The sequence below is a fragment of the Calidris pugnax genome, unplaced genomic scaffold (genome assembly GCF_001431845.1).
Source record: "Calidris pugnax isolate Ruff unplaced genomic scaffold, ASM143184v1 scaffold39, whole genome shotgun sequence".
Classification (NCBI taxonomy): Eukaryota; Metazoa; Chordata; class Aves; order Charadriiformes; family Scolopacidae; genus Calidris; species Calidris pugnax.
Window position 1 is genome coordinate 10,237,023 of NW_015090828.1, and position 26,197 is coordinate 10,263,219.

At 41.8% G+C, this 26,197-nt stretch overlaps 1 protein-coding gene across 8 annotated transcripts in view; it reads right to left on the minus strand.

The window, feature by feature from the left end:
• P4HA1 (prolyl 4-hydroxylase, alpha polypeptide I) overlaps positions 1 to 26,197 on the minus strand; it is a 44,062-nt gene that overhangs the window by 6,850 nt on the left and 11,015 nt on the right. For 2 of the 8 annotated variants that reach the window (XM_014940455.1, XM_014940454.1), the window contains exons 1-9: positions 24,482 to 24,607; positions 23,491 to 23,587; positions 20,152 to 20,303; positions 13,865 to 14,002; positions 11,652 to 11,891; positions 10,303 to 10,493; positions 9,592 to 9,768; positions 5,546 to 5,616; positions 4,736 to 4,801 (exon numbers count right to left, since the gene is read on the minus strand). In XM_014940455.1, the coding sequence (XP_014795941.1) occupies positions 4,736 to 4,801; positions 5,546 to 5,616; positions 9,592 to 9,768; positions 10,303 to 10,493; positions 11,652 to 11,891; positions 13,865 to 14,002; positions 20,152 to 20,303; positions 23,491 to 23,587; positions 24,482 to 24,569 (1,220 nt within the window). In that variant the 5' untranslated portion in view covers positions 24,570 to 24,607. Of the gene's footprint in view, positions 1 to 4,735; positions 4,802 to 5,545; positions 5,617 to 6,755; positions 6,827 to 9,591; positions 9,769 to 10,302; positions 10,494 to 11,651; positions 11,892 to 13,864; positions 14,003 to 20,151; positions 20,304 to 23,490; positions 23,588 to 24,481; positions 24,608 to 26,197 lie in introns of those variants that run through there. The other 6 variants (XM_014940458.1, XM_014940457.1, XM_014940462.1 and 3 more) reach the window with 4 other exon arrangements.

Here is a 26,197-nt window from a genome sequence, read left to right on the forward strand (position 1 = left end):
AACCCAGTTTTGCTCTTACCCATTCCAAACAGCTACCTGAGACTCCACATTTGATGCGTTTTGAAGCAGCACTCAGGAGAGGAACAGGTGAGTTACTTTATTTAACATACACAGAGTCTGTGTGATTGTAACTCAGCTCCTCCCCGCCAGGTACTTACAGGCGAGCGCTCTGTGATCTGTCCTTTCACGTTACTTACCTGTGCTGTGGGACTAAAAATCATTATGAAAACAATTAAATATTGCATACAACTCTTTACCATTTTCCCTGTTCAACTGTTCCGACCAGAATGGCCTATTAAGAATTCGGTATTTAGCACATATTTCAGGAACACATTGATTTTTTAAGGGGGAAAAAAAAACAACCAAAACAACCCAATCATATTTTTTAAAGCAAATTTTTAAAATACAGATGTGGAAGGTCAGCCTCACAGTTCCAAAGGCATCTGCAAAATGTCTGCCTACTACTGCAAATTAGAACTTTTCAGTTAAAAATACCACATTTAAACTAACTGGCAAACTAATTAGCAGAGAAAGGTATGAAGAGGTAGAGATACACACGAATCGCTGCCTTCATCCGCACCCAGTGGAGCATTTTCTACTCTAAGTGGTTGCTCATTCTTGAAAGCTGCTGGCTGCTTCCATACCCCATTAATATAAAAATATTAATTTCATCTGTTTTCTTTTTTTCTGTTTTAAACCACTCATCTGCTCACATGATGCTTTTTTCTCTCGTTGCTTTCTCATCCCTTTCCAGCCAATGCCCTTCATTTGACTGCTCCTCTTTTCCCTCTCACTGCCCCCCCAGTCCTCTTCTCTAGTTACCCTCACAGCCCCCTGCTAGTCACTAATATAGAGGATAATATTGATGATTTGGGCCCCATGTTTCTCCTTATTTTGCAGGAAAATGAAGACAGCTGGTTCTACCTTTTTTTCTAGCATCTGGCTCAGCCTTTTGGGCTCATCGGTGGTTCCTGCTGCTTTTACAAGGGTGTTGGACAGAAATACCTGTGCCCAGAGCCTGGCTGGCCAGTACATCTTAGCATTGCTACTCAAATGAACTTTCACACTTACACTAAATGAAGGTTGTTTTCTTTAATTTAAAAAAAAAAATGTATTTAGAAAAAAACACCAAAACACTTTGCATGGGAGGAACAGTAGCATGACACGTGACATAAGGCACTGACACAGGTTACAGAATCTCTATGAGCATTTGTTTGTAAATGATGAGTGAACTATAGATAAAAGAAATAAGCTTTCTCCAGACAGACTTGCACAAACACATACAAAGATTCACCCACATCTGAACACTGTTAGTATAAAGAAGTGTTACAATGCAACCTTCTTTGATTTCAGGCAGTAGGAGAATGCAGACTACTTATATGAAGAATTTCCCCCCCCAAAAAAAGAAAATAAAGCAGGTGACACGAGGCACTGACACAGGTTACAGAATCTCTATGAGCATTTGTTTGTAAATGACGAGTGAACTATAGATAAAAGAAATAAGCTTTCTCCAGACAGACTTGCACAAACACATACAAAGATTCACCCACATCTGAACACTGTTAGTATAAAGAAGTGTTACAATGCAACCTTCTTTGATTTCAGGCAGTAGGAGAATGCAGACTACTTATATGAAGAATTTCCCCCCCCAAAAAAAGAAAATAAAGCAGTTATGCAGCCACATGCTCCGCAGCCATGTTGAACAAACAACAGTCACAAGCAATCCTACCCTCACACTTAATACACAAGAAAAGCCCCAGCAGAGCCATCAGCTCAAAGTGCAAGCTCTAGCAACTCTGTCCAGTCTACCCATAAAGGCTTTTAGGGGGAAAAAAAGCATTCTTCCTATATTGGTTATTTAGAACTGCAATGAATGCCTTCAACAGGGAGAATACTACATCCTTTCATGGAGGGTTACCTCTGTCCAGTCTATCCATAAAGGCTTTTAGGGGGGGAAAAAAGCATTCTTCCTATATTGGTTATTTAGAACTGCAATGAATGCCTTCAACAGGGAGAATACTACATCCTTTCATGGAGGGAAAGTACTATATATATTTTAGAAATAAAATTAATTGCCTAAGGACACAAAGAAAGTCTATGAAAGGTGGAGGAAACGGGGACCTGAAACCACACTGCCAGTGCCAGCCTGTCTGCTGGCTGCTGAGCAAAGCATCTAGCGCTCCACAGTTTCATGTGAGGAGCCACAGCGTGGTTTAACCCTGTCAGCATCACCAGATCTGCTTCCAGGAGGGCACAAAGCTCAGGAGGGCCCGCAGAACCCTGCCCAGCATCAGCAGGTCTCTGTCTCTGGGCATTTAGGATGCAGAGGGAGAGCTTCTGCTGCTGCAGGCTCTGTCTGGTGGCCATCACAGAATATAGCCATCTGTCCTACGTGGGCCTCCTTCATTGCCACTCTCAGCCCTGCTCCTTTGATGCCATCAAAGTAAACGTGTGCCTAGTTCAAAACCATTTATAGCTGGTTTTCCTGCACACAAAGTCATCTTTTTTCCCCTGCTCTTGTCTATCACACACACACAAAATATTCCCTTGCCAGTGGTGTGTGTGATGCAGAATTAGCAGCCTTATGTTGAGCTCAGACTTTTAATATACGCATAGTCCAAGGTTCAGCACGATTCAGTAGATGTACACAGCTCTATTCTTCAATGTACATTTGTTAAATTAAGTTGTTCATCTGACAAGTTAACTTGCCTGAACAGCGTTTGGTCGTATTTTTGACCAGCTGACACCTATGGGTCTGTCACAGGCAGAAAACTTCCAAACAAGAAAGGACACACTTATTTCTGGGAAGTCAGAAGCGTGGCAGTTAAAGATGTGGGTCAATTTATTTACAGGAGGATTTGATATTTCCTTAGTAACTACCACACCAAAACCCCAAATTCCCTGACTGAAATAGGGCACGGCATTTTGGTGTCCCACTTGGCTTTGGAAAAAGAAACCCATGAATTAAGCTAATATGCTCTAGAAATTGAAAGAATTTCATTAGCGTGCTGAATTCATGCTGGGGGGTTGCTTTTTTCCTTCCTCACACCAAGATCTTTTAACAACTACTGTATTCATTACATTGCTCCTCCCTCTTACGATTCTGCATCAGGTATCATATCAGAGATTATTTAATAGCACAATACTTAAATGCAGAAATAATTTTAGACTCAGCAGTGTATTAGGAAAAAAAAAAACCACCACCAAACAACTGTCCAGAGCTCTGTGACATACAAGGGGGTTTCTGTGCCCAAAAAGCTTCATCTCCCCCAACTGCACTAGTTGGTCTCGTACCAGACACACAAAGGCTTTGTCCTGAGGCTCAGCCACACCAGAGCTGCAACACTGCTTTTGTAGCACTCACCCATCACTCAAATTACTGGCATTTACGTTTAAAAACTTTCTAAAAGGTAAAAAGTACTAGCAGAGACACAACCAGGAATGAATAAAAGCACAGACTGGTATTTCTGAAGTGGAAACTTTAACCTCATATGCTACAGGCTCCGACTGGCTGTTGGGAGGAGAGAGGTGAAAAAAAAATCCCCCAGTTTCTTTAAAAGCAGTGTGAGAGTGGCTGAGTTTATTCTGGTACCGCACACAGCACAGCTTGGTGCTGCTGCTCGTACTGCTGGCAAGGAGCCCCCTTTTATACAGCCTGCCACGTACTGCACAGCCAACAGTAGTCCTCTCAAAGAGAGGCAAGCTGTAATTTAGAAGTGCATTTGCTAGGAAAGAATGTTCGAAGGGAAAAGCAGTCGTCTATTAAAAAAATAAAGCAAGCATTTTTTGGTTTTCAGGAGCAATGATTCATCTGGAATCTGAAGCAGCTCAAACAGCTCTAACAGAAAGATGTTTCATTCCAGTTTCCAGTGAGATATAGAATTTAAAAAATAACTTTAGGTCAGTAAGATATTTAATTCTGTGAGCTCCTTAGGTATGTTAGAAGGAAGCCCCGGTGTGCAACCTTTCTGAGCACCAAACCTCAAACATCTCGGGGTCTCACTCACCGAGTCCTGGAGAGCAGCCTCTACTCCCAGCTGCTTCACAGACAGCAGCTGCCCTTATGCTTCACCCAGAGTCCCCAGGCACAGCACGTGGATAATTCCAATTTATAGCCTCAGAGGAAACAGTTATTTTGCTGTGTCACAAAGCCATTAACAAGGTGATTGCAAATGGGACCTGGCTGCTCCATCAGCTGCACACACTGGGAAGGACTTTTAATAACGGGTGTTATCTAGTACTACTTTTTTTGACTGCTCCTGCTAATGAAAAAATCACAACTCTACATGAAGAGTTCTTTTAGGAAGGATCATCTATATAAATAGAGGCCAATTATGCATCTCCATTTCAATTAGTGATCTGGTCACCTTCTCCAATTCCTATTATTAACACATCAAGTTTGACAGAAACTGTGAGGGTATGTTCAAATGGATTAAGACATTTCTTCAGTAAATGCCCCAGAGGGGTCTATGTCACAGAGGACAAATCCTGAGACTGAATAAACGCTTCCTTTAAAATACACAGTCACAGAAAACCAAGATAGAGAAGACATGGACACACTTTAAAATTAAAAACAAACAAACAAATAAAACTAAATGCAGCACCACACGTCAAACAGAAAAGATACCTTCCTATCTAAATGCAGCACACGTCAAACAGAAAAGATACCTTCCTATGGTCATTCTGACAGGGGCCTGTGGAGGTAAATTTAGGGAGCAAACCTGTAAGAGCTCACCAGACAATTTCCAAAGGACTCCCGCTGCCTGCACGTGCCCCGATGAGTAAGTAGGCTCTTGTGCTGCTGAAGGTTCAAGGCAGTTTTCAAAGGATAAAAGTAAGTTTTCACCTTGCCATTACTTGTAACAAGCGTGGCTTTAAGGATCAGACTTCAGCTACAACGGTCTTCCAATTTCCATCAGAGTTCTAGGAATTCCCAAATCAATTGACTTCTCGTGATCCGGTATTTTGAAGCACTTTTGTATTTTTAAAGAAATTCATAGCTAAATAAACCCCCTTATGCTACTAGCCGTTCTAATTTCAGGGCTTTTTTTTCAAAGCAGCAGGAAGAACACTAGTTTTCTATTAAAGCAGCAACTACTTTCAACCACTCAAACAAGGATATTCTTTAAAATGATCAACCAGCTTTAATTTGTGCTAATTCCTATGAATTACAGCGGCGTCTAGTTTAGAGCAGCAAGTCCCCACCTGAGTTTAGCAGCAGTTTTTCCCTCTGTGTGTTAGTGTGTGCAGCCCCCCACGCTGTGAGAACATTTTAGTAGGTCAGTCGCAGTAGCCAAGCCATGCCAAGCAAAGAGGGAGCTTCCATCTTGGCTACCACTAACATTTACAACTATTTCCTATTTCCGCACACCGCTTGCTTTGTTATACGACAGCTCAAGTTTGCTTTAGGCCATTCTCTTTCTTCTAAGAATAGAAAAGTTATGCAAAAAATCCTTATTTGCCCCCAGGTTTAGAGATGAAGCAGTAAGGTCCCAGAACAGACTTCCTCGGACTTTGTAATATCTTTGGAAGACATTCCCCTTACCTCTTAGAGACTCTGTAATGTGCTGTGGTCAGTTTCCCAGTCTCAGGGTCATGAACAGTAGCACGGCTCAGCTACAAAAAGAGAAAGGACAAGGGCTTACCCACCTAGTAGGCTGCTTTTTCGCCAAGCCACAGGTGTTTGAAAAGGGTTCCGATTGGTCTGGATGGTATGCAATGCTCTTAAATTAGCAATATTAGAAGGGCAACAGAAGCTATAGCTGCCATGTCCAAATCAAAATAAATTGGTTGGAAAAATTTGGTTAGATTGTCCTTTCACTTTTTTCCTCCTTTTTTTTTTTCCTTCTTTTTGTTTTTTGTTTTAAACTAGACACTTTCTGTAAATAATTTATGATGCTGAGTTTCACAGACAGTTCCTCTTCATCCAGAAGTTTAACTCCTTTCACAATTTTGGATTAACACTGATGGAACGTGTGGCCAATCTTTAATCACCACTACTAAAAGTAGGGGAGGGGGTGGTGACGGGCAAGGGGGCAGGTGGTTCCTTTTAGAGCCAGCCAATTTTGGAGAACATTGGCTAAATTCAAGACTTGTAGCATTTAACAGAGGAGCTGCAAAGAACCAGGAACCCAGTGAAAAGGAGCTTACATTGGTGTCAGCAGGAGGTAAAAGCGCCCAGCCAGGAGTATGGGATTACATGGGACAATGAAATGCTGTGTGATGAAGGTGTTTTGCCACTCCAGCTGTCACCCACAGCGAGGACATGAAGCATCTCTTACATGTCAAAATACTTCAAGGAGCTTGCTGGATTTTAGAAAGAAAGGGAGGACCTTTTTTGGTTGGTGAGAAGAGCAAGGGGAAGGGAATATTTTAAAACCCCATCAATCTAGATTCTACTGAAAGTTGTGTAGCATCATGTATTTTTATTTTATTTTTTTTACACTGATTGTAGAGACCAGCTTTTGTACAGATCATCATTGGAGAACACACACTGAGCTGAGAAGGTGACCAAAAGAAAAAAGCAAAGGAAGAAATCAAAACATGCCCCCAGAACTTCTAGCTGAAGGAAAAGACTGAGAAACTCAGCAGTAACAGCCTGTTACAGATCTGCACGTAATAAAGCGGTGGACTGCAAAAGCCAAACTTGTCTTTTTTAGACCACCTCTTTTTTTTTCTTTTTTTTTTTTCCCCATAATGAGCAGAATCTACACACTCATTACAGGCCCAAAACATCTGGCATAGAGCTCTCTTACCTTTTGCTAATTCTGTAATGTGCCGTCTCCAAGGCTCCTGTTATGGGGTTTGAAATGGTGGCTCGCCTCAGCTGTGAAGCGAACCATCAGAATAGTTGCATTACAAAGCACATACTGCATCACAGCAATCCGACCATTCAGAAGCCTACGGGGAAACAAGCCGCCACGCAAGCCACCCAGTCACCTTTGGCCATGGGTTTTCTTTTACAGAGAGGGTGGAAATTCATAAAACGGTGATGGGGAAGAAAGGGGCGCCTCCAATTTTACTAAAAAAGAGGTTATTTTAGGGTTTTTTAGGCTTATTTTAAAAAAAAAAAAAAAAAAAGCGTTAGAGAGGATCAGGTTTTCCAGGAAGTAACGTTTCCGTTTCTGTAGCAAGAGAACAGTCATCTGAATAAAGCAAAACTAGAAGCTTTCATTTCCTTCACATTGCACCAACTGCTGGACGCGGCACAGCATCACGGCACGTGGACAATGGGTCCTTTGTTAGCACTCTGCACCTAAGATGGGTTTTACAGTTAAATTGAATCCAGGCAACATTGTCATCTTGTACAAGCAACAGATGAATCAAACCCTACCTTTTTGATTCTCTCTATTCCAAAAGCAGCACTGAACTCCTTTAACACTGCTAACACGAATTGCTTGGTCCATGGACACATTTATATTGTATTCCTAAATTACACAGAGTAAGAACTCTTGGTTCAAGGCCTTCCTTCCCCTCTATTTCACTCCAGTTACTCGACGCCATCCCATCCACGTTACTCTGACTCGGGCTCTATGTGTGCCTTTCCCTCATGTACCATCAGACACTCTCCATCCTTCCTAACAGGGAAGGTGGAGTTACAGAGCCCAAATTCTGGAAGAGGCACAAGGCATACCAAGTCCCAAACAACTAGAAAAACCAAGATTTTTCTACTGTTAAAATAAACGAAGTAAATCAAGGACGTGCCTACTAAGAAGAAAAGGTACTGGGAGCTCTTACTATGCTGTCCCTCCTCTCATCCCATGCAGGTGCATGTAAGAACCAAGGCACAAACTGCAATTGCAGCGAGACTCCAAAAGCTGACTAAGGCAGCTTCACCCTGCCAGCACCACAGAAGGCTGGGCAGGGACCAGGCAGCGCTGCCCTCCGGGAGGTGGCACTGGTAACATCCCAGTGTCGGGAAGGAGGAGGTGACCTTTCAGTCTCAAAAACCCCAATCCTCTTGCTGCACTCGTTAGTGAGCCCTGCAAGGCCTCAGCCGTAGGGGATGTGAGGAACACTGAGCACACACAGATGTTTCTGCGTTAATCAACTATGAAACCCCAAGTCTTTACCACGAGCCAAACATTTGATAGGAAAACAATTATCTCAGCAAGTTCAGAAGTTAAAATCACCACATTCACAGGTTTTTGTTCTCAGTGGAGACTTATTTCTACTCCATAAAGAAGTGATTCACTCATATTCCACAGATGTAATGCCTAGAGCTTTTGCAGCAGCAAAGGGGCTTAACCATCTACAGCTAAACCACCAGGGCTCTGATTTTTAAACCTGCAGCAAGGTTGCCTGACAGGAGAGCAGAAAGAGACGATTTACAGGTAAGTGAAGAGAATTTCTTGCACTTTTTGCCTACGGTTGAAAACGTTACCTCAGAAATACAACCCATCAGCCTTTAGGAAGCTTTAAAATAGCCTTCAGGCTACCTAGCACTCAGTGTGGTGGCCAAGGACAGGCTCATCCTGGATGTGCCCGTGTATAACCCCCAGCCAGTTTGCTTCGCAGCAGGCCAGGCTAACAGTCTGTCCTACACCTAATGCACTTATCCCCCTTATCTCCATTTGCTCAGCTCTCTCAGGACAAAAAGCCATGTAGGCTAAAAACAAAGAAAAAAGCAGGAAAATTATATTTCTACAAGTTTAAATCTTACTTTAGGAGTAACTGGTAATTGATGGAAAAATAAATCAATTTAACTAACTACATCTTCAACCCTACAAGTTTAAATCTTACTTTAGAAGTAACTGGTAAATATAAATCAATTTAACTAACTACATCTTCAACATACACCTTGAGATGCAGAGTCACACCAACTGGCTACAGAAGTTGCCGAACTTCTCCTTCAGTTTGCTGTTTGTCATGGACAGTCCTGTTTACTCTGACAGCTGAGCTGCCCCGGAGTATTCCGCATTCAGAAACAAGAACCTTGGGATGCAGGTTCTGAACTAGGATTTGAGGAGCTGGCACTGGGAATAAGAAGCCGAGTACCACTGATTAACTACTGCCCCCTTAAAGCTCTTTCATCTGCAGGCAACTTGAAAGCCTGGGGGACAGAAGTCAGTTTTATGCTGACTGGAGAATGCAAACACTCATTCTTGTCTACTCGTTAACGTGCTGTCATTCCAAGAGCAGAGGAATGGCTGCCTCTCCTTGATGGCACTCCTCTCCATGTCACAACTTTGGTAAATATACACTTAAATAAGAAAAAACCCCAAAACCAGAACACCAAACAAAAACCAGATGACACATATACTTCAAGGCAACCTAGCTGCAGTACGTTTCTTGTCTGTTGTAGCACATTCTCCTCCTCATCTGGAACAGTGTGCACTGACATTGTGTCTGCCAGAAGAGCCTGACAATTCTGCACTTGTGTTACCTGGCTCTTTTAATTACACCAAATTTCTAGCTTTCCCACTTTCCTTCAAAGAATGTGTCACCAAAAGCCAGAGGGTGAGAAAAGCAATGTGTGAGCACCCCGGGCACACACCTGTGTTCAAGAGGAGACAGAGTCGCACATACTCACACGGAAAACTACACACAAAATTTAAGATTCCAAAAGGTAAAGAAGCATAAAGCATTTACCCTCGGCTTTGCCAGTTCTTTCACAGTTTCGATCTCTTCATCGGAGATGATGTCGAGGAAGCGAACAATTCGAGGTTTGTCCCACTCATCTTCCTGTTTGACGGGGCCCAGAATGTATCGAGGATTCCTGTTTCCGTCGTAATAGCGGCAGAAGAGTCTTTTTTGTCTCCGAGGAGTCTGAAAGCCAGGTGGAACAAGAGACAGTCAGAGAACTGCCAGATGACAACAGTACCTCTAAGAAACAGAAGATGTCCCGAGAATAAGAGACAGGAACGATTCACTTTCCCAACCTGAATGTTATGTTAAGAGTCGAAGTGATTCTTTGAGTTTGATAAATTAGTTCTTTCAGCACATTAATGTTACTCTGTAATACTGCAACAAACTGTATTTTACATAGTCCTATTAAAAATAATTTTATCACTAAAAAACCACCCTCATTCAATTCCGTATGCAATTCTAGACTTCCAGCATCCTTATTCAATTAATCACAATTACGTAGTGCATCCAAGTTAGCAGTGCCTGTGGCAGTATTACTTTTTGTCTGCTGAACAGAACGAAACGGGGAAGAAATCCAACACATGCTAGTCCTCAGTTCCACACAGTCAGCCAACTGCTGTAACAACTTCTTTGCTTTCACACCACATACATGTTCTGGACATTGTTTTGTTATGGTTGGTTTCATACATTTGAAAACAGTCTACTCCACTTTACCATTTTGAGACCCTCCCCACGGCACAGCATTTCGTACTTCCTTCTCTCGGGCAGGTAATCCTTTTTCTTAACCTCAGTTTCCTTCTCCACCTGGTCTTCTGAACCCGTACTGGACTTATTTGCCTCTTTTTCTTTAGCCATGATATATTCAAAATATTTCATGTTCCCGTTTGCTCTTTGATGTTCCGGATCTATTGACAAAGAAACAGACAAGTATGGCTGGCAAGTTTCCAACTTGTGAAGAAGTATCCCAAAGAGGCTATTTACAAAAACAAACCAGATGCACACTACTGCTTCTCAAATAGAAATTAGAAACATCTATTCTAGTTTGAGAGCTTTCCCAGGACAGCTAAAACATTGAGCTAAGCTGGAAGTGACGCTAGCCTGCAGCATGCACATATCCTCACTCATCTGCAGGAAAACCCACAATGAGCTTTCAGAGTTAAGCACAACTCTGAAAAGAAACTGCTTACAGGAGGCCTGGGTCCTCTGCAGGCACAGGGGTCCAAGTATTAAGAAAAAGGGGTTGGCCATTCCAGCCCATCTCATCACAGAGAGAGAGAGAAGGAAACGGGACAGGGAGAGAGCTGGCACAGCATGACTGGCTTTACACCTTAAAACTTCCCTGATGGTGACAAAGCTTTTAACAATCACTAGACTTAGAGAATTAGCTTCAGTTCATTAATAAATGGTTCTCATTAGCCTTTGCTATATTAGGTTTAGTTCTAAACTTCCCAAGGCATCCTTGATGCATTCCTGAGTGATGTCTCCTAGGCAATCCTGCTTAGCAGGGGAATTGGACCAGATGATCTCTAGAGGTCCCTTCCAACTCTATCAAATCAGTGAGTCCTTTACACAGTCCATCAGTGGCATATTTACAGAAGCATAAACACTCTTCGAATGTCATAAAACAGACAGAATCTTAGCTCACTCTATTGCATTCTGCATTTCTTATTTTTCCAAGTTTTTAATCCCAAGTATGCTTAATTTGCACTTAAATAACCTGCAGAGATTTTGGTGTTACCTACTTAGTTTCAGTTTCACTAATAAGTTCCCGTCTCTACCTCAGGGGAAGTAATCTCAGCACAGGAAAGCAAGAGAGAGCAAGAGAACCACATTTCAGGCAGTAATGACTAAGATGGGTAAGTGGTTAGAAGCCAACAGTGACAGGAGGCACAAAATACATCAAAAGAAAGAAGCAATCCTTAACCATGACATGGTAGTTGAGACTGTAATTGTCCATGTAAAACCTGGTAGCAAAATATGACTTATGGTAACACAAGTCTTAATTTTACTCAAAGCTACACGTCAAGAGCTAGACTGGTGTGAGCTGCAGGTCCCCCACATACCCAGTTCCAGAAGGCGTTTGGTGAGCATCATGGCTTTGCTCAGATCCCCCTGCTGATACACAGCGTAACTCAGGTAGTCCAGGATGTAGACTTTATCTGCAGAAGACACTTCTCCCTCATCCAACTGTTTCAGAGCTTGTTCCATCCAGAGCTCAGTGTGGTAATAGTCAGCTTCAGTGTAGGCAATTTTTCCCAGCTCAAAGCAATCTTCAGCTGTTAAAAAGGATTTGTGCTTCACACCTGCATTTAAAGCAAACCAAACAGAATTTACACAGAATTCCAGGCCAGTCCTCGGAGGAACATTGAGATATTTCTTATTTTTCACAGCACAGTTTATTTCTGTTCTTCAACACCTCCCTTCTGCGGTGGCTAGTTGTTGGAGACTCAGTTTAAGCATCTAAAGCCTGTATATCCTTGGCAGAACACGTTAAGAGGTTAGATGCAGTTTTCCGTTGCCAGAATACCAGCAACTAGCTAGATGTCTTTACCATTAGTGGAAAATAAAATAAACCTTCCTTCTTCAAAATCCCAAACACCTTGAGCAAGAGCAATAAGCCAAACACAAAGTTTCAGAAACCTGTTTTCAAAGACATTGTGTTATCACTGTCAAAACGTTCCCGAAACAAATCTTGTTAGCGACAACTTAGTGGGGGAGGAAAAAGAAAACATCAGTCAGTAAATTCCCAGCTGCTCAAGATTTTTTTTAAGTTAGTCATTTTTAGAAACATCTGAAGAGACCTCTGAAATACTAAAGCACTAGTAAGCAAACTACAGATTCCTATTTTTGCCACTGTAAATTAAAGCCCAATGAAAAACCAAATTTAATCTTGTAAAAAGGAAACAGGACCTGCCAGTTTTACAGCTAAAATTACATTCATGGTTACATCTTAATACATCCTGAATGTCTAACAGCGGCTCCCACAGGGGAATTCTTCTGCTGAAGACATGCTTTAAGAGATGAAATAGCTGAAGAGACAGTCCACCTAAAGCAGTATCCCATATAAATTTGTTTCTTCTCACTAATTATACACCTCGTGGTCATCCTGTGATGGCCAGTCATTTTAGTTTTCTGAGCCTGAAGCTGCAAACTCCACAATAACACAAAGAGGAGGGAACGGGGTGAGGTGGTGGTGGTGGAGTGCTCTCAGAGAGATCCTTTGGAATGAGTAACAGGCTGCAGGGCCATAGCCCAGTATTTAGAAGCAACAAAACATCCACACACGAAGTGGCAACTCCTAAAAGGCTGCTTAAGACAGCAATCAAATAGGGTTGATAGTTAATTTAAAGAAACAGCACAACCTGTAATGCAGGAAAGAGAATTAATAAGCAATATGACAGTAGTTATGACTGATCAAATCTTGGTGACCTGGCCTAACAGAAATTCCCTGGGAAAGAAGACAAAGAGCACAGACAAGTGATCACATGGGATGGTCCTCTCTGGAGCTCTGAAGAGACCAATCCATTCTCTTTTATACTCGAGAACTTATGGGTTCTGAAATTACACTTTATTACACACAGTCTGGACAGCTTATTGCTTCAATAGAAGCAATAAACTACAGTCCACCCGAAGCACTTGGCCTTGTATTTTTGTGCTGGTTTAAGAAAACAATAACGAATTGCTTATTGTAGTAGAATGAATGTCTATGTCTTTGAGACAGTCTTGAACTAAACCCAAAAGCAAGGTTATATATCATAACATATAAATCCAATTACCCTTAATTTTATTAGACATCTGACCACAATGAGTGCTTGAAAAAACACAGATGGATTGCACAGATTTGACTTTTTGCCAGTTGGCACAGTACTGGTTCTGAACAGAGCAAACAAGGAAAACTCAGCAGAGAAAGAGTCTTCTAACAGGAAAGAAGCATGTCTTCTCCTGCATATAAACCTATTAAAAATTACCTTTGGTAATGCCACAAACTCAAGTCTGTGTGTGCGGGTGATACACCCTCTGTCTTTTGTTTCTCAGTTTATACACTCGGTGAAGTTTAAGCTCAAAGAAACTTCAGTCACTCCCAATGTCAAAGGTCCATCTTACCCGCGACAGGGAAAGGGATAATAAATGATAGAACGGTTTTATTAAAATGCATTACATTTTGCAATAAAACTAGGTATCTGATTTGTGATCTTTGTAATTGGGACATTTACAGAATCACAGAATGTAGTATAAGGTCACAGTATCCTCTGAAAATAACATAAATGACTCTTACCTGGAAGATTCCCTCTTGAGAGGGTGTCCGTGTCCAAATTATAAGTGTCTTGAAGCCGCAAGAGGGCTTTTGCTGCACCAGTCTGATCTTCATCGTTTGGGAAAAACTGCCGCTGGATAGTCATGTTGGAGATAAAGCCTGGGAAGACAGGGACACACTGAGTCTTCTCTGTCCCAGGAATTCTGTAAACTCTATGCATAAAATGGGAAAGCTAACATTTCAGAAAAGGCTGTTAATAAGCCAAGAAAAGCTATTAGACCTGCCGACCTCCAACACCATTGAGTTTGTTTCTAAAGGACAGGAGTACCCCTTTGGTTTCATGCAGAAATTAATTTTGTCTTAACAGATTAAAAAAAAAACCCACCTTGCATAGAAATAAAAGACCACCCCTACATGGAGAATACTATTATTATTATATATATTATTATTATAAATAATATATTGGTAGTTTTTGCAACCATTCTACTGAATCTGCCTTCCAAAAGGCTATTTGGTAACATGGAATTTACAAATAACTTAGAAGAGGAAAAAAAGAAACAGTGCATAAGAATAGCAGTGTAAAGATTAAGACTGGTCAACAAAAAGATGAAACACAAAAATGCTGATTGTCTAATTACAAACAGCTTTTTACAAGACTTTAGGCAACTAAGCAGACACTACGAACCTAACTGCTTTCTGTGGACTTAGGCATTAATGTATTTACATGAAAACTTGAGAAACACACAAAGTTTAAGAGGTTTCTCAAGATCCATCTACTCGGAGGGCCCTCCTGCAGAGCTAGTGCGTTATCCTCTCTTGGTGGGAGAACTGGCACTACTTTTTCCCTTCTGCTTCTGCAGAGTCACAAGTCTTGTGGGCTGCTTGCCCCGATGAGGGAAACGGAACTCCAGAAAGCCAGGAGGGCAGCTGAGGAGCACAGAACCAGCATCCTGGTACACAAAGCCACCAAAAAGAAGAGCACCAAAGCCATCATGAGGACCTGAGTTTGAGCAAACTGACAGCCACTCTGGCATTTTCAGAAAAGTTAACTTTTCTACTCAGCAAACTCTTTTGTCTCAAGATCCAGAAGCACCAGAAGCTTTACACTGTTAACCAAGGATGGTGCCAATACGATGTTTAAGTTCATCTAATGGCCACCAGTAGAACACTAAGCAGCATGATCAAAACCAGACAAAACATAGTATGCAACACACAGCTGGAAAACCATGAAAAACCCCCAATCAACTGGACAAATTTGTGATTTTTGCCACACTCTGGTAGTCCTTTTTAACTGCTCAGACCTGATAACACCATTAGTTTATGGAAAGGTGTTTGTGCTTTAAAAAAATACTATATCCTCTCACTCCCATGCATCTTTTCTTTTACTACACTATGCTACCCCCAGTATTCTCTTTTCCTGACAATTTTATTGAAACAGTCCACTTTCCCCCCCTACCCCTCTCCATTCAGAAGGACTTAAGATGTACTGGTCCAGATTTCTGGCTGGCGGGTACAGAGCCCTTTCAGTTGGTATGTTCAGTCCCTCACAGCAGGAACAGGGAAGCTGAATGTGCTGAATTGTGTGAAAAAAGCTCCACTTTTTTTACATTTCTTGCTACAAACCTACACCTGGTATTAGTTAGTTGTTGAGACAGATTCTCACAGGTCAAATATAATCATCCTGGCTTCCTTGCTGATATAAGCCTCTTTCACAGTCAACTCTTTTGTGTCGTGTTTCTCTACTGAAGAACTGCCACTCTTGCAGAGGAAGAGAGACATGGAAGTGTTTACTACACTAATTCAGGTCAGTTCTACAACTGCTCAGTCTCTGCCAACATTCAGGTTTCGAACCATCACTCCTTAACATAACACCAGGCATATCAGCAGTAACAGCACTTGACCATACTCAAAGACAACCCCACAGGTCTTGCACTCTGGATTCTGTTGCCTTTTTTCAGTTCAATGGAGTCATCACATTTACAGCTGAAACTTCCTAAAATACTAGCTTGCAAGAAGTGGGAGAGTATATGAAGCACGCCCAGATCACCTGCAAAATTTAATGCATCCAAGGAGATTATTCAGTTTAACATCACAGTTTTCCTAAATTTTTGTAAAGCTCAAATTATAGCACACTGACAGCAAAACAGCAGTTCTTCTGGGATGCAGAAATTAATTTTGTCTTAACAGATTAAAAAAAAAACCCACCTTGCATAGAAATAAAAGACCACCCCTACATGGAGAATACTATTATTATTATATATATTATTATTATAAATAATATATTGGTAGTTTTTGCAACCATTCTACTGAATCTGCCTTCCAAAAGGCTATTTGGTAACATGGAATTTACAAATAACTTAGAAGAGGAAAAAAAGAAACAGTGCATAAGAATAGCAGTGTAAAGATTAAGACTGGTCAACAAAAAGATGAAACACAAAAATGCTGATTGTCTAATTACAAACAGCTTTTTACAAGACTTTAGGCAACTAAGCAGACACTACGAACCTAACTGCTTTCTGTGGACTTAGGCATTAATGTATTTACATGAAAACTTGAGAAACACACAAAGTTTAAGAGGTTTCTCAAGATCCATCTACTCGGAGGGCCCTCCTGCAGAGCTAGTGCGTTATCCTCTCTTGGTGGGAGAACTGGCACTACTTTTTCCCTTCTGCTTCTGCAGAGTCACAAGTCTTGTGGGCTGCTTGCCCCGATGAGGGAAACGGAACTCCAGAAAGCCAGGAGGGCAGCTGAGGAGCACAGAACCAGCATCCTGGTACACAAAGCCACCAAAAAGAAGAGCACCAAAGCCATCATGAGGACCTGAGTTTGAGCAAACTGACAGCCACTCTGGCATTTTCAGAAAAGTTAACTTTTCTACTCAGCAAACTCTTTTGTCTCAAGATCCAGAAGCACCAGAAGCTTTACGCTGTTAACCAAGTGCCAACTGTGCCAACTTCATCTAACGGCCACCAGGAGAACACTAAGCAGCATGATCAAAACCAGACAAAACATAGTATGCAACACACAGCTGGAAAACCCTCAAAAACCCCCAATCAACCGGTCAAATTTGTGATTTTTGCCACACTCCGGTAGTGCTTTTTAACTGCTCAGACCTGATAACACCATTAGTTTATGGAAATGTGTTCATGCTTCAAAAAATACTATATCCTTTCACCCCCATGCATCTTTTCTTTTACTACACTATGCTTCCCCCGATATTCTGCTTTTTCCTGACAATCTTCTTGAAACAGTCCACTTTCTCCCCTACCCCTCTCCATTCAGAAGGACTTAAGATGCACTGGTCCAGATTTCTGGCTGGTGGGTACAGAGCCCTTTCAGTTGGTATGTTCAGTCCCTCACAGCAGGAACAGGGAAGCTGAATGTGCTGAATTGTGTGAAAAAAGCTCCACTTTTTTTACATTTCTTGCTACAAACCTACACCTGGTATTAGTTAGTTGTGGGGCAGATTTTCACAGGTCAAATATAATCATTCTGGCTTCCTTGCTGATATAAGCCTCTTTCACAGTCAACTCTTTTGTATCGTGTTTCTCTACTGAAGAACTGCCACTCTTGCAGAGGAAGAGAGACATGGAAGTGTTTACTACACTAATTCAGGTCAGTTCTACAACTGCTCAGTCTCTGCCAACATTCAGGTTTCGAACCATCACTCCTTAACATAACACCAGGCATATCAGCAGTAACAGCACTTGACCATACTCAAAGACAACCCCACAGGTCTTGCACTCTGGATTCTGTTGCCTTTTTTCAGTTCAATGGAGTCATCACATTTACAGCTGAAACTTCCTAAAATACTAGCTTGCAAGAAGTGGGAGAGTATATGAAGCACGCCCAGATCACCTGCAAAATTTAATGCATCCAAGGAGATTATTCAGTTTAACATCACAGTTTTCCTAAATTTTTGTAAAGCTCAAATTATAGCACACTGACAGCAAAACAGCAGTTCTTCTGGGATTATTTTTTATGAAGGCACCTCAAAACCAGACACATAAATCTAATTCAAACCATGACATGTGAAGGACATAGTCAAGTAAATGCAATTAGAATGTGATCCTCGTTCTTACTACAGGCACACTTACCATCTGACATGTCCTTCAGAACCAGGCTCTCCAGCTCACCCCACTCTGTGTTAAGTCGTTTCATCAATTTGAATGCATTCACAGGGTGTCCCAAAAACCCCTCTGGGTCTTTCGTAGCAGTGTCTGTCAGCTGATCCAATTTCTCTGCCCATCTGTAGTGAAAATACACATTCATTACAGTCTCTTGTAAAAGTTTGCCAACGCACTATAAAACTGATTTCAAGCTACTCAAGAGTCTTTGCTAATAAAAATCCCAACAGAAATTGCAAGCTTTTATATTCTCTGTGTATAAAGCTCTCCTAGAAGGAACAAAAGGGGCTTTTTTCTTTGCTTTTTTTTTTTTCTTTTATGGAGAATACTATTATTATTATATATATTATTATTATAAATAATATATTGGTAGTTTTTGCAACCATTCTACTGAATCTGCCTTCCAAAAGGCTATTTGGTAACATGGAATTTACAAATAACTTAGAAGAGGAAAAAAAGAAACAGTGCATAAGAATAGCAGTGTAAAGATTAAGACTGGTCAACAAAAAGATGAAACACAAAAATGCTGATTGTCTAATTACAAACAGCTTTTTACAAGACTTTAGGCAACTAAGCAGACACTACGAACCTAACTGCTTTCTGTGGACTTGGGCATTAATGTATTTACATGGAAACTTGAGAAACACACGAAGTTTAAGAGGTTTCTCAAGATCCATCTACTCGGAGGGCCCTCCTGCAGAGCTAGTGCGTTATCCTCTCTTGGTGGGAGAACTGGCACTACTTTTTCCCTTCTGCTTCTGCAGAGTCACAAGTCTTGTGGGCTGCTTGCCCCGATGAGGGAAACGGAACTCCAGAAAGCCAGGAGGGCAGCTGAGGAGCACAGAACCAGCATCCTGGTACACAAAGCCACCAAAAAGAAGAGCACCAAAGCCATCATGAGGACCTGAGTTTGAGCAAACTGACAGCCACTCTGGCATTTTCAGAAAAGTTAACTTTTCTACTCAGCAAACTCTTTTGTCTCAAGATCCAGAAGCACCAGAAGCTTTACGCTGTTAACCAAGTGCCAACTGTGCCAACTTCATCTAACGGCCACCAGGAGAACACTAAGCAGCATGATCAAAACCAGACAAAACATAGTATGCAACACACAGCTGGAAAACCCTCAAAAACCCCCAATCAACCGGTCAAATTTGTGATTTTTGCCACACTCCGGTAGTGCTTTTTAACTGCTCAGACCTGATAACACCATTAGTTTATGGAAATGTGTTCATGCTTCAAAAAATACTATATCCTTTCACCCCCATGCATCTTTTCTTTTACTACACTATGCTTCCCCCGATATTCTGCTTTTTCCTGACAATCTTCTTGAAACAGTCCACTTTCTCCCCTACCCCTCTCCATTCAGAAGGACTTAAGATGCACTGGTCCAGATTTCTGGCTGGTGGGTACAGAGCCCTTTCAGTTGGTATGTTCAGTCCCTCACAGCAGGAACAGGGAAGCTGAATGTGCTGAATTGTGTGAAAAAAGCTCCACTTTTTTTACATTTCTTGCTACAAACCTACACCTGGTATTAGTTAGTTGTGGGGCAGATTTTCACAGGTCAAATATAATCATTCTGGCTTCCTTGCTGATATAAGCCTCTTTCACAGTCAACTCTTTTGTATCGTGTTTCTCTACTGAAGAACTGCCACTCTTGCAGAGGAAGAGAGACATGGAAGTGTTTACTACACTAATTCAGGTCAGTTCTACAACTGCTCAGTCTCTGCCAACATTCAGGTTTCGAACCATCACTCCTTAACATAACACCAGGCATATCAGCAGTAACAGCACTTGACCATACTCAAAGACAACCCCACAGGTCTTGCACTCTGGATTCTGTTGCCTTTTTTCAGTTCAATGGAGTCATCACATTTACAGCTGAAACTTCCTAAAATACTAGCTTGCAAGAAGTGGGAGAGTATATGAAGCACGCCCAGATCACCTGCAAAATTTAATGCATCCAAGGAGATTATTCAGTTTAACATCACAGTTTTCCTAAATTTTTGTAAAGCTCAAATTATAGCACACTGACAGCAAAACAGCAGTTCTTCTGGGATTATTTTTTATGAAGGCACCTCAAAACCAGACACATAAATCTAATTCAAACCATGACATGTGAAGGACATAGTCAAGTAAATGCAATTAGAATGTGATCCTCGTTCTTACTACAGGCACACTTACCATCTGACATGTCCTTCAGAACCAGGCTCTCCAGCTCACCCCACTCTGTGTTAAGTCGTTTCATCAATTTGAATGCATTCACAGGGTGTCCCAAAAACCCCTCTGGGTCTTTCGTAGCAGTGTCTGTCAGCTGATCCAATTTCTCTGCCCATCTGTAGTGAAAATACACATTCATTACAGTCTCTTGTAAAAGTTTGCCAACGCACTATAAAACTGATTTCAAGCTACTCAAGAGTCTTTGCTAATAAAAATCCCAACAGAAATTGCAAGCTTTTATATTCTCTGTGTATAAAGCTCTCCTAGAAGGAACAAAAGGGGCTTTTTTCTTTGCTTTTTTTTTTTTCTTTTTTAAATCTTCCTTCTCAGCTGCAGTCTAAATCTTGTGTTGCTCTTGTGGTCTTTGTTGGAACGCTGCTGAATGAACTCCTTCCTACAAACACAAAATGCAGAATGGCAGCAGTTCCATTGTGAGTCTTCATGCAGGACTAATCAAAAACAAAGCTTTGCCCACATTTTCAATCTTTTTTTTCTAAAGTTTACAAAAAGGTAGTTCAATGCTTCTCTCAAATTATTTTACATTCAGACACACTCTCTTAAATCTACAATAAGCCCCTTGCCTCCCACCGCAAAACCACCTTCCATACTGTAAGCTTTTATCAAGAAACATGCAGTTCCCACACTCACAGAATCACAGAATGCTATCATGTTGGAAGGGACCTCTGGAGATCATCTAGTCCAACCCCCTGCCAAAGCAGGTCCACCCAGAGCAGGTCCCACAGGATCGTGTCCAGGTGGGGTTTGAATGTCTCCAGAGAAGGAGACTCCACCACCTCCCTGGGCAGCCTCTGCCAGGGCTCTGCCACCCTCACAGGAAAGAAGTTCCTCCTCATGTTTAGATGGAACTTCTCATGTTCCCAGTGTGTGCCCATTTCCTCTTGTCCTGTCCCTGGGCACCACTGAAAGAAGACTGGCCCCATCCTCCTGACACCCACCCTTTAAGCATTTATAGGCGTTGATCAGATCCCCCCTCAGCCTTCTCTTCTCCAGACTAAAAAGCCCCAAGTCCTTCAACCTCTCCTCATGAGAGAGATGCTCCAGGCCCCTCATCATCTCTGTAGCCTCTGCTGTCCCCTCTCCAGCAGTTCCCTGTCCTTCTGGAACTGGGGAGCCCAGAACTGGTCCCAGTGCTCCAGATGGGGCCTCCCCAGGGCAGAGCAGAGGGGCAGGATGACCTCCCTCCACCTGCTGCTCACACTCTTCCTGATGCCCCCCAGGATGCCATTGGCCTTCTTGGCCACAAGGGCCCATTGCTGGCTCATGGGCATCCTCTTGTCCACCTGAGAGCTACTCTCCAGCAGGTCACCCCCAACCTGCCCTGGTGCAGGGGGTTATTCCTCCCCAGGTGCAGCACCATACATTTACCCTTGTTCAATTTCATCAGGAAAATCTCCCGTCACTCCCAACTGAGGAGCCCAGATCAACTTCCTGGTGCTCCAGTTCTGACTGCACAAACCCCTCTAAGGCTGTCAGTGACACAAGCCCTTCACAACTCCAATGCACTCTGAAACAAGAACACCTTTCAACAACTACTGTTATTCATCTGTTGTTTTAATGGAAACATCCAGGGAGTCTGGTGCCCTCAGGAAGCACGTCAGCATGCCGTAAGTCCCAGCGCTATGCTGCTACATGTCTGCAAATCAACCAAACTTCCCCTCTCCGAAACAATGCAGATCTAGAACACGAAGACATGAAACAACGCCCAAAAAACAGGATAAATTAACATTAAAAAAAGCCACACCCTACAGAGCATACCAAACATCAACACCACTATAAAGCAAATACAAAATCCATAGCCTGGAGGGAACTCTGTACATGAGCTGGTGTTCTGCTTGTTCCAGAATGCAGTTTGCCTGCTTTACCTGAGACAGGTAGATGTTTACAACTGGGGTTCCCTCCAAAATGGGGTGCCCAGAGCAGTCCCACGGACCAACTCCAACTTCTAGCAAGCCACAGGCTGAAGAAAGCCATTTCAACAAACTGTGCATTCACATCACACGTGGTCAAACCCATCACACGTTTCCCACAGCATGACTATCACAGCTAATAAGCAGCTGAAAGTCACCGCAACCGTGAGCCACGACCACAAGGCCAGGATTTCTTTCAAGTAGTTTCTCTTTCATAAAAGCCTCCGCCACAAGTCACCCACAAGGTGCAAGCCATCCTCCGCTTTTCAGCACATTACCAGCTTTCACTGAGTTTAAATCAACACAAGCTACCAATATCATTCATCCAAAGTAGAGAGCCCAACCTCAAAAAACTCAAAGGATGCTGGTGTTTTGCCCAGTTCCTTCTGTCTCCCTGGGGCAGTTATTTTAATTTTTGTGACTGACAAGTCAGCACCTCTAAGATAATAAAAACAGAGTTGCTGTACTTATATGATAAGCTGTATTTACACACTTTTGGATGTCCAATGGGCATGGCTCCCACCTTAATTTGTAGCTGTAAAGAATATACTTATCACATTCCAAACCTGTGAGTAACTCCAACTCTGTATTTTAAGTGATAAAAATAATACAGTCCGACAGAAGTATCTTTCTTCCTGGATGGTAGAATGTAATACACAAAGGCTAAAATAAAATTCATGCATTTATCTAAAACTGAATCCTCATGGCAGACTTACACGTAATTTGAAAGTCAGGAAACCATCCTGTTCAGTGGTACAAAAACTTTTATTTCTAGCTGTGATAAAAATCTGACATATTGGGCTCTGGTCATCACACCTATAGAGCCGAGCAACACAGTAATGGCAACAGTCAGGTCCCTTGTTATTTTTAAAAGCAGTAAAGAAATTTTGTTTTGCTTTATTTTACTTTTAAATCTAAATATAGCACGCAGAAAGAGAATCTGCTCTGGTAGTGGGTTATTACTATTCATCAATTAGCCATTCATGGGCAATATGGCCACACTATTTTTAGCACTTTTACATCTAATGTATCATTGCAAGTCCTTGTAACGCTCATTTGGAGACTTCTTGGGCTTTAGTTTCCACTACGCAAATTTGTCATTCAAAAAATTACATCCCCTTGGGAATCACATGCAAGCAGGAGTCCTGAAGTGAAGGAAGGTATCATATGAAACGCGGGTTGATTAGATTTCATCATTAGAAAGCTACATAAAACAAACCAATGGCTCAGAGATAATAACTTAGGACAAAACCTGCCAGTTTAAGCTTTGCCTCAGAGGAAAAATTCCACAAATTTAATCAGCCTTGGGAAGCACTTTTTACATAAGGGTGGACTCAAATTATTAACTATGTGCATTATGAAACAAGCTGCTTACTTTTTGATCTGTTCCAACTTGCTTTCTTCTGCCTTGATGTAATCTTTCAGTGACACCACCAGATCTTTTTCTGTATTAATTAAATCTGTCATATGACCTAGAAAACAAATGAGTTTGGTTAGACAAGGAGAAACAAAAAAACTGAGAACTGAGAATTAAGAGACTTTCTTCCCCTCTTCAACTCTTTCTTCTCTATAGACCTTCTGCATTTGCTTAAATAATTCTGAAGGAGTATTTGAGTAAGGCTTCTTGCCCTTTTTTTTTTTTTTTGGAGAAAATCTCGTGTTGTACCAAGCTTGTTGCCATGGAAATTAATGTAATATCACATATTTATTATTAGAACTAATATAGGATTCATTTGGAAAAGAAGGTTGCAAGAGAGTAATCTTTCATCCAAGCATATATAATGCAGAGCAAATAAAGACCAAGTTATAGAAATATACAAAGACTTTGTGTTTGATCTACAATACTAATCCAGTGTTTTATTTTTAAGATTACTTGCATGAGTTCAATGGGTCTCCTAACAAACTCTGTTATTAATTAACAATGGCTTCATTTCCTGCAAGGAGGCAGCTGAACTGAAGTCCACATCTTCAGCTGTGTCACAGGCCATCAGAACCCAAGAGAGAGTAGGCTGACATACTGGGATCATTCTGTACCCTCAGCAGCTGTTCTGCGTGCTTCTACACGTGTGTAACAGTCCACAACAAAATTTTCTTCAGAAGTCAGTACCTATGAGAATACATAATGAACACAGAGCCTAGCCTGGGTCACTAGACCAACTGCACCGACTTAACTCAAATGATGTTTCTCCCGAAAAAAAAAAAAAAAAAGTCAATAAGGTCATAAGAACTTGTAAAACTTGTAAGCAGATGTAGTTCTGTACTAATTAAAGCCTTGCATGTCATTAACACATCACTGCAGAATCAGCTTTGAGAGCCATCAAGAAATTCTTGTGGTTATGCAGCATATACACCAAAGCAAGTCTCACCAATGGAAGTGAAGAAGTCTGTATGGGCATAGGAAAAAGGCAGCAGAAGTCCAAGGGCGACAGTACACCAAATCTTGTTGAATGCCATGTTCCAAAGCTGTCACCTCACCACGTACCTACGAAAGAAACAAAGGAGGTAAAACATCCCTATTCACCAGAGAGTTGAATCTGCTTTCAAGAGGCAGCTTATTCTCTTGGGCCTGCCGCTAGTTCTTGAGGCAGCAAAACCTTGACAAGCTTGAGCAGCTCTCTCCAAGGACCAATGCCCTTCTGCAGGCTTTCTTAGACTTTTGCCTTGTGTGCTAAGAGAAGAAAGAATAGCTTGGAGACAGGGTCTTCACAAGCACTCTTCATCTTTTTGATATCAAAGACACGTGGCAGATAGAACTGCTTCACAAGAAGTACCAAAACACCCAAGACCAAACACTGAAAAAAAAGGTTAAAAATACGTATTATCAAGTTCATCCACCTGATGGGGGGGAGGGGAAGTTTCCTTTCATCGGTCAAAAAGATGCCAGTGAAAGAGGTCTAAATGGAAACCCTACACAAGCAGTCCACACAATAAGTTACTTGCATGCTCCTGCTCTTCTGCTGCCACCACCACGAAGCCAGCCTCCAGACCCCATACAAAAGGTTTCTGTGGGATAGTTCGTAATTAGTCCCTGAATTAGTCCACATCAGACTCACAAGCAGCGCTTTCTCCCACAAACAGCTGCCAAGCTCTCAGCCATTCAAGATCCTGAACCCTTTTAACAGCCTAGGATTTCCTCACTACTGCATACTTTAAAAGTAATTACATTGTCTGGGAATTCGCAAGATTTACTTTTTTTCCAAACATGAGAAAGCTGAAACCCTCATGTATTGTATCTGCTCAGAAAAAGTTAAAACAATCGCACGTACTAACAGAAATTGTTTTACAACTCTTCCAACAGCGAGACAACTAATGAAAAAAATAAAGAAGAAGAAAAGAAAAAAGCAACATCACAAAGCAAGCGCAGCTACAAAGCGGCTTGGTCTATTTAGGGAAGAAAGCAATATGCTTTTGATGGAGTTGGCAGTACTGATAGCAAACAACATAAAAGCAGGTGTGCCATTCATATAAGGAAGGCATAAACAAAGATCAGGAATGTTCTGAAATCACAGCCAAGGAAAAATCATCCCACCCTCAAGTGGAGGTACGAACAAGAAACACCCCCTCGACTCCAGAGTGCATTGTCTCTCCTCATATTGCACCTGAAGGGTCAGGAAGCAGTTCCCTCCTTTCCATTCCATCCCTAGCACTGCAGAACGAGCAGTACTCAGGTTTAGATTTACTGACTCCGGGGACTGCCTCTTGCACAGGGTGAGCACAGTTTCACTGGCACTAACAGGAATAGCAGGAAACTCCCAAGAGCCCAGAAAAGCAGTACAATCTCCAACTCTCGTAAATCATCTGAAATCTGCATGACCAAAACTGAAGGGCTCAAACATTCTGACACACTCACCAGCTAAAAGAAAACTGTAAAGTGAAAATTTGGAGAGAGAAGCCTAGGGTCCTGCTTTTCCCCCCGAGTCGAGTCCGGTGCCTCACCAATGCTCTAAATCAGCCCTACTGTCCACAGCAGCATTCCTCACCTCCTCCTCACTTGCTTGTCCCCTCCACAAGCAGCCAGACAACAAGCTAAATCAGACTATTTCAAACATAACTAATCTAAAAAAAAAAAAAAAAAAAAAACC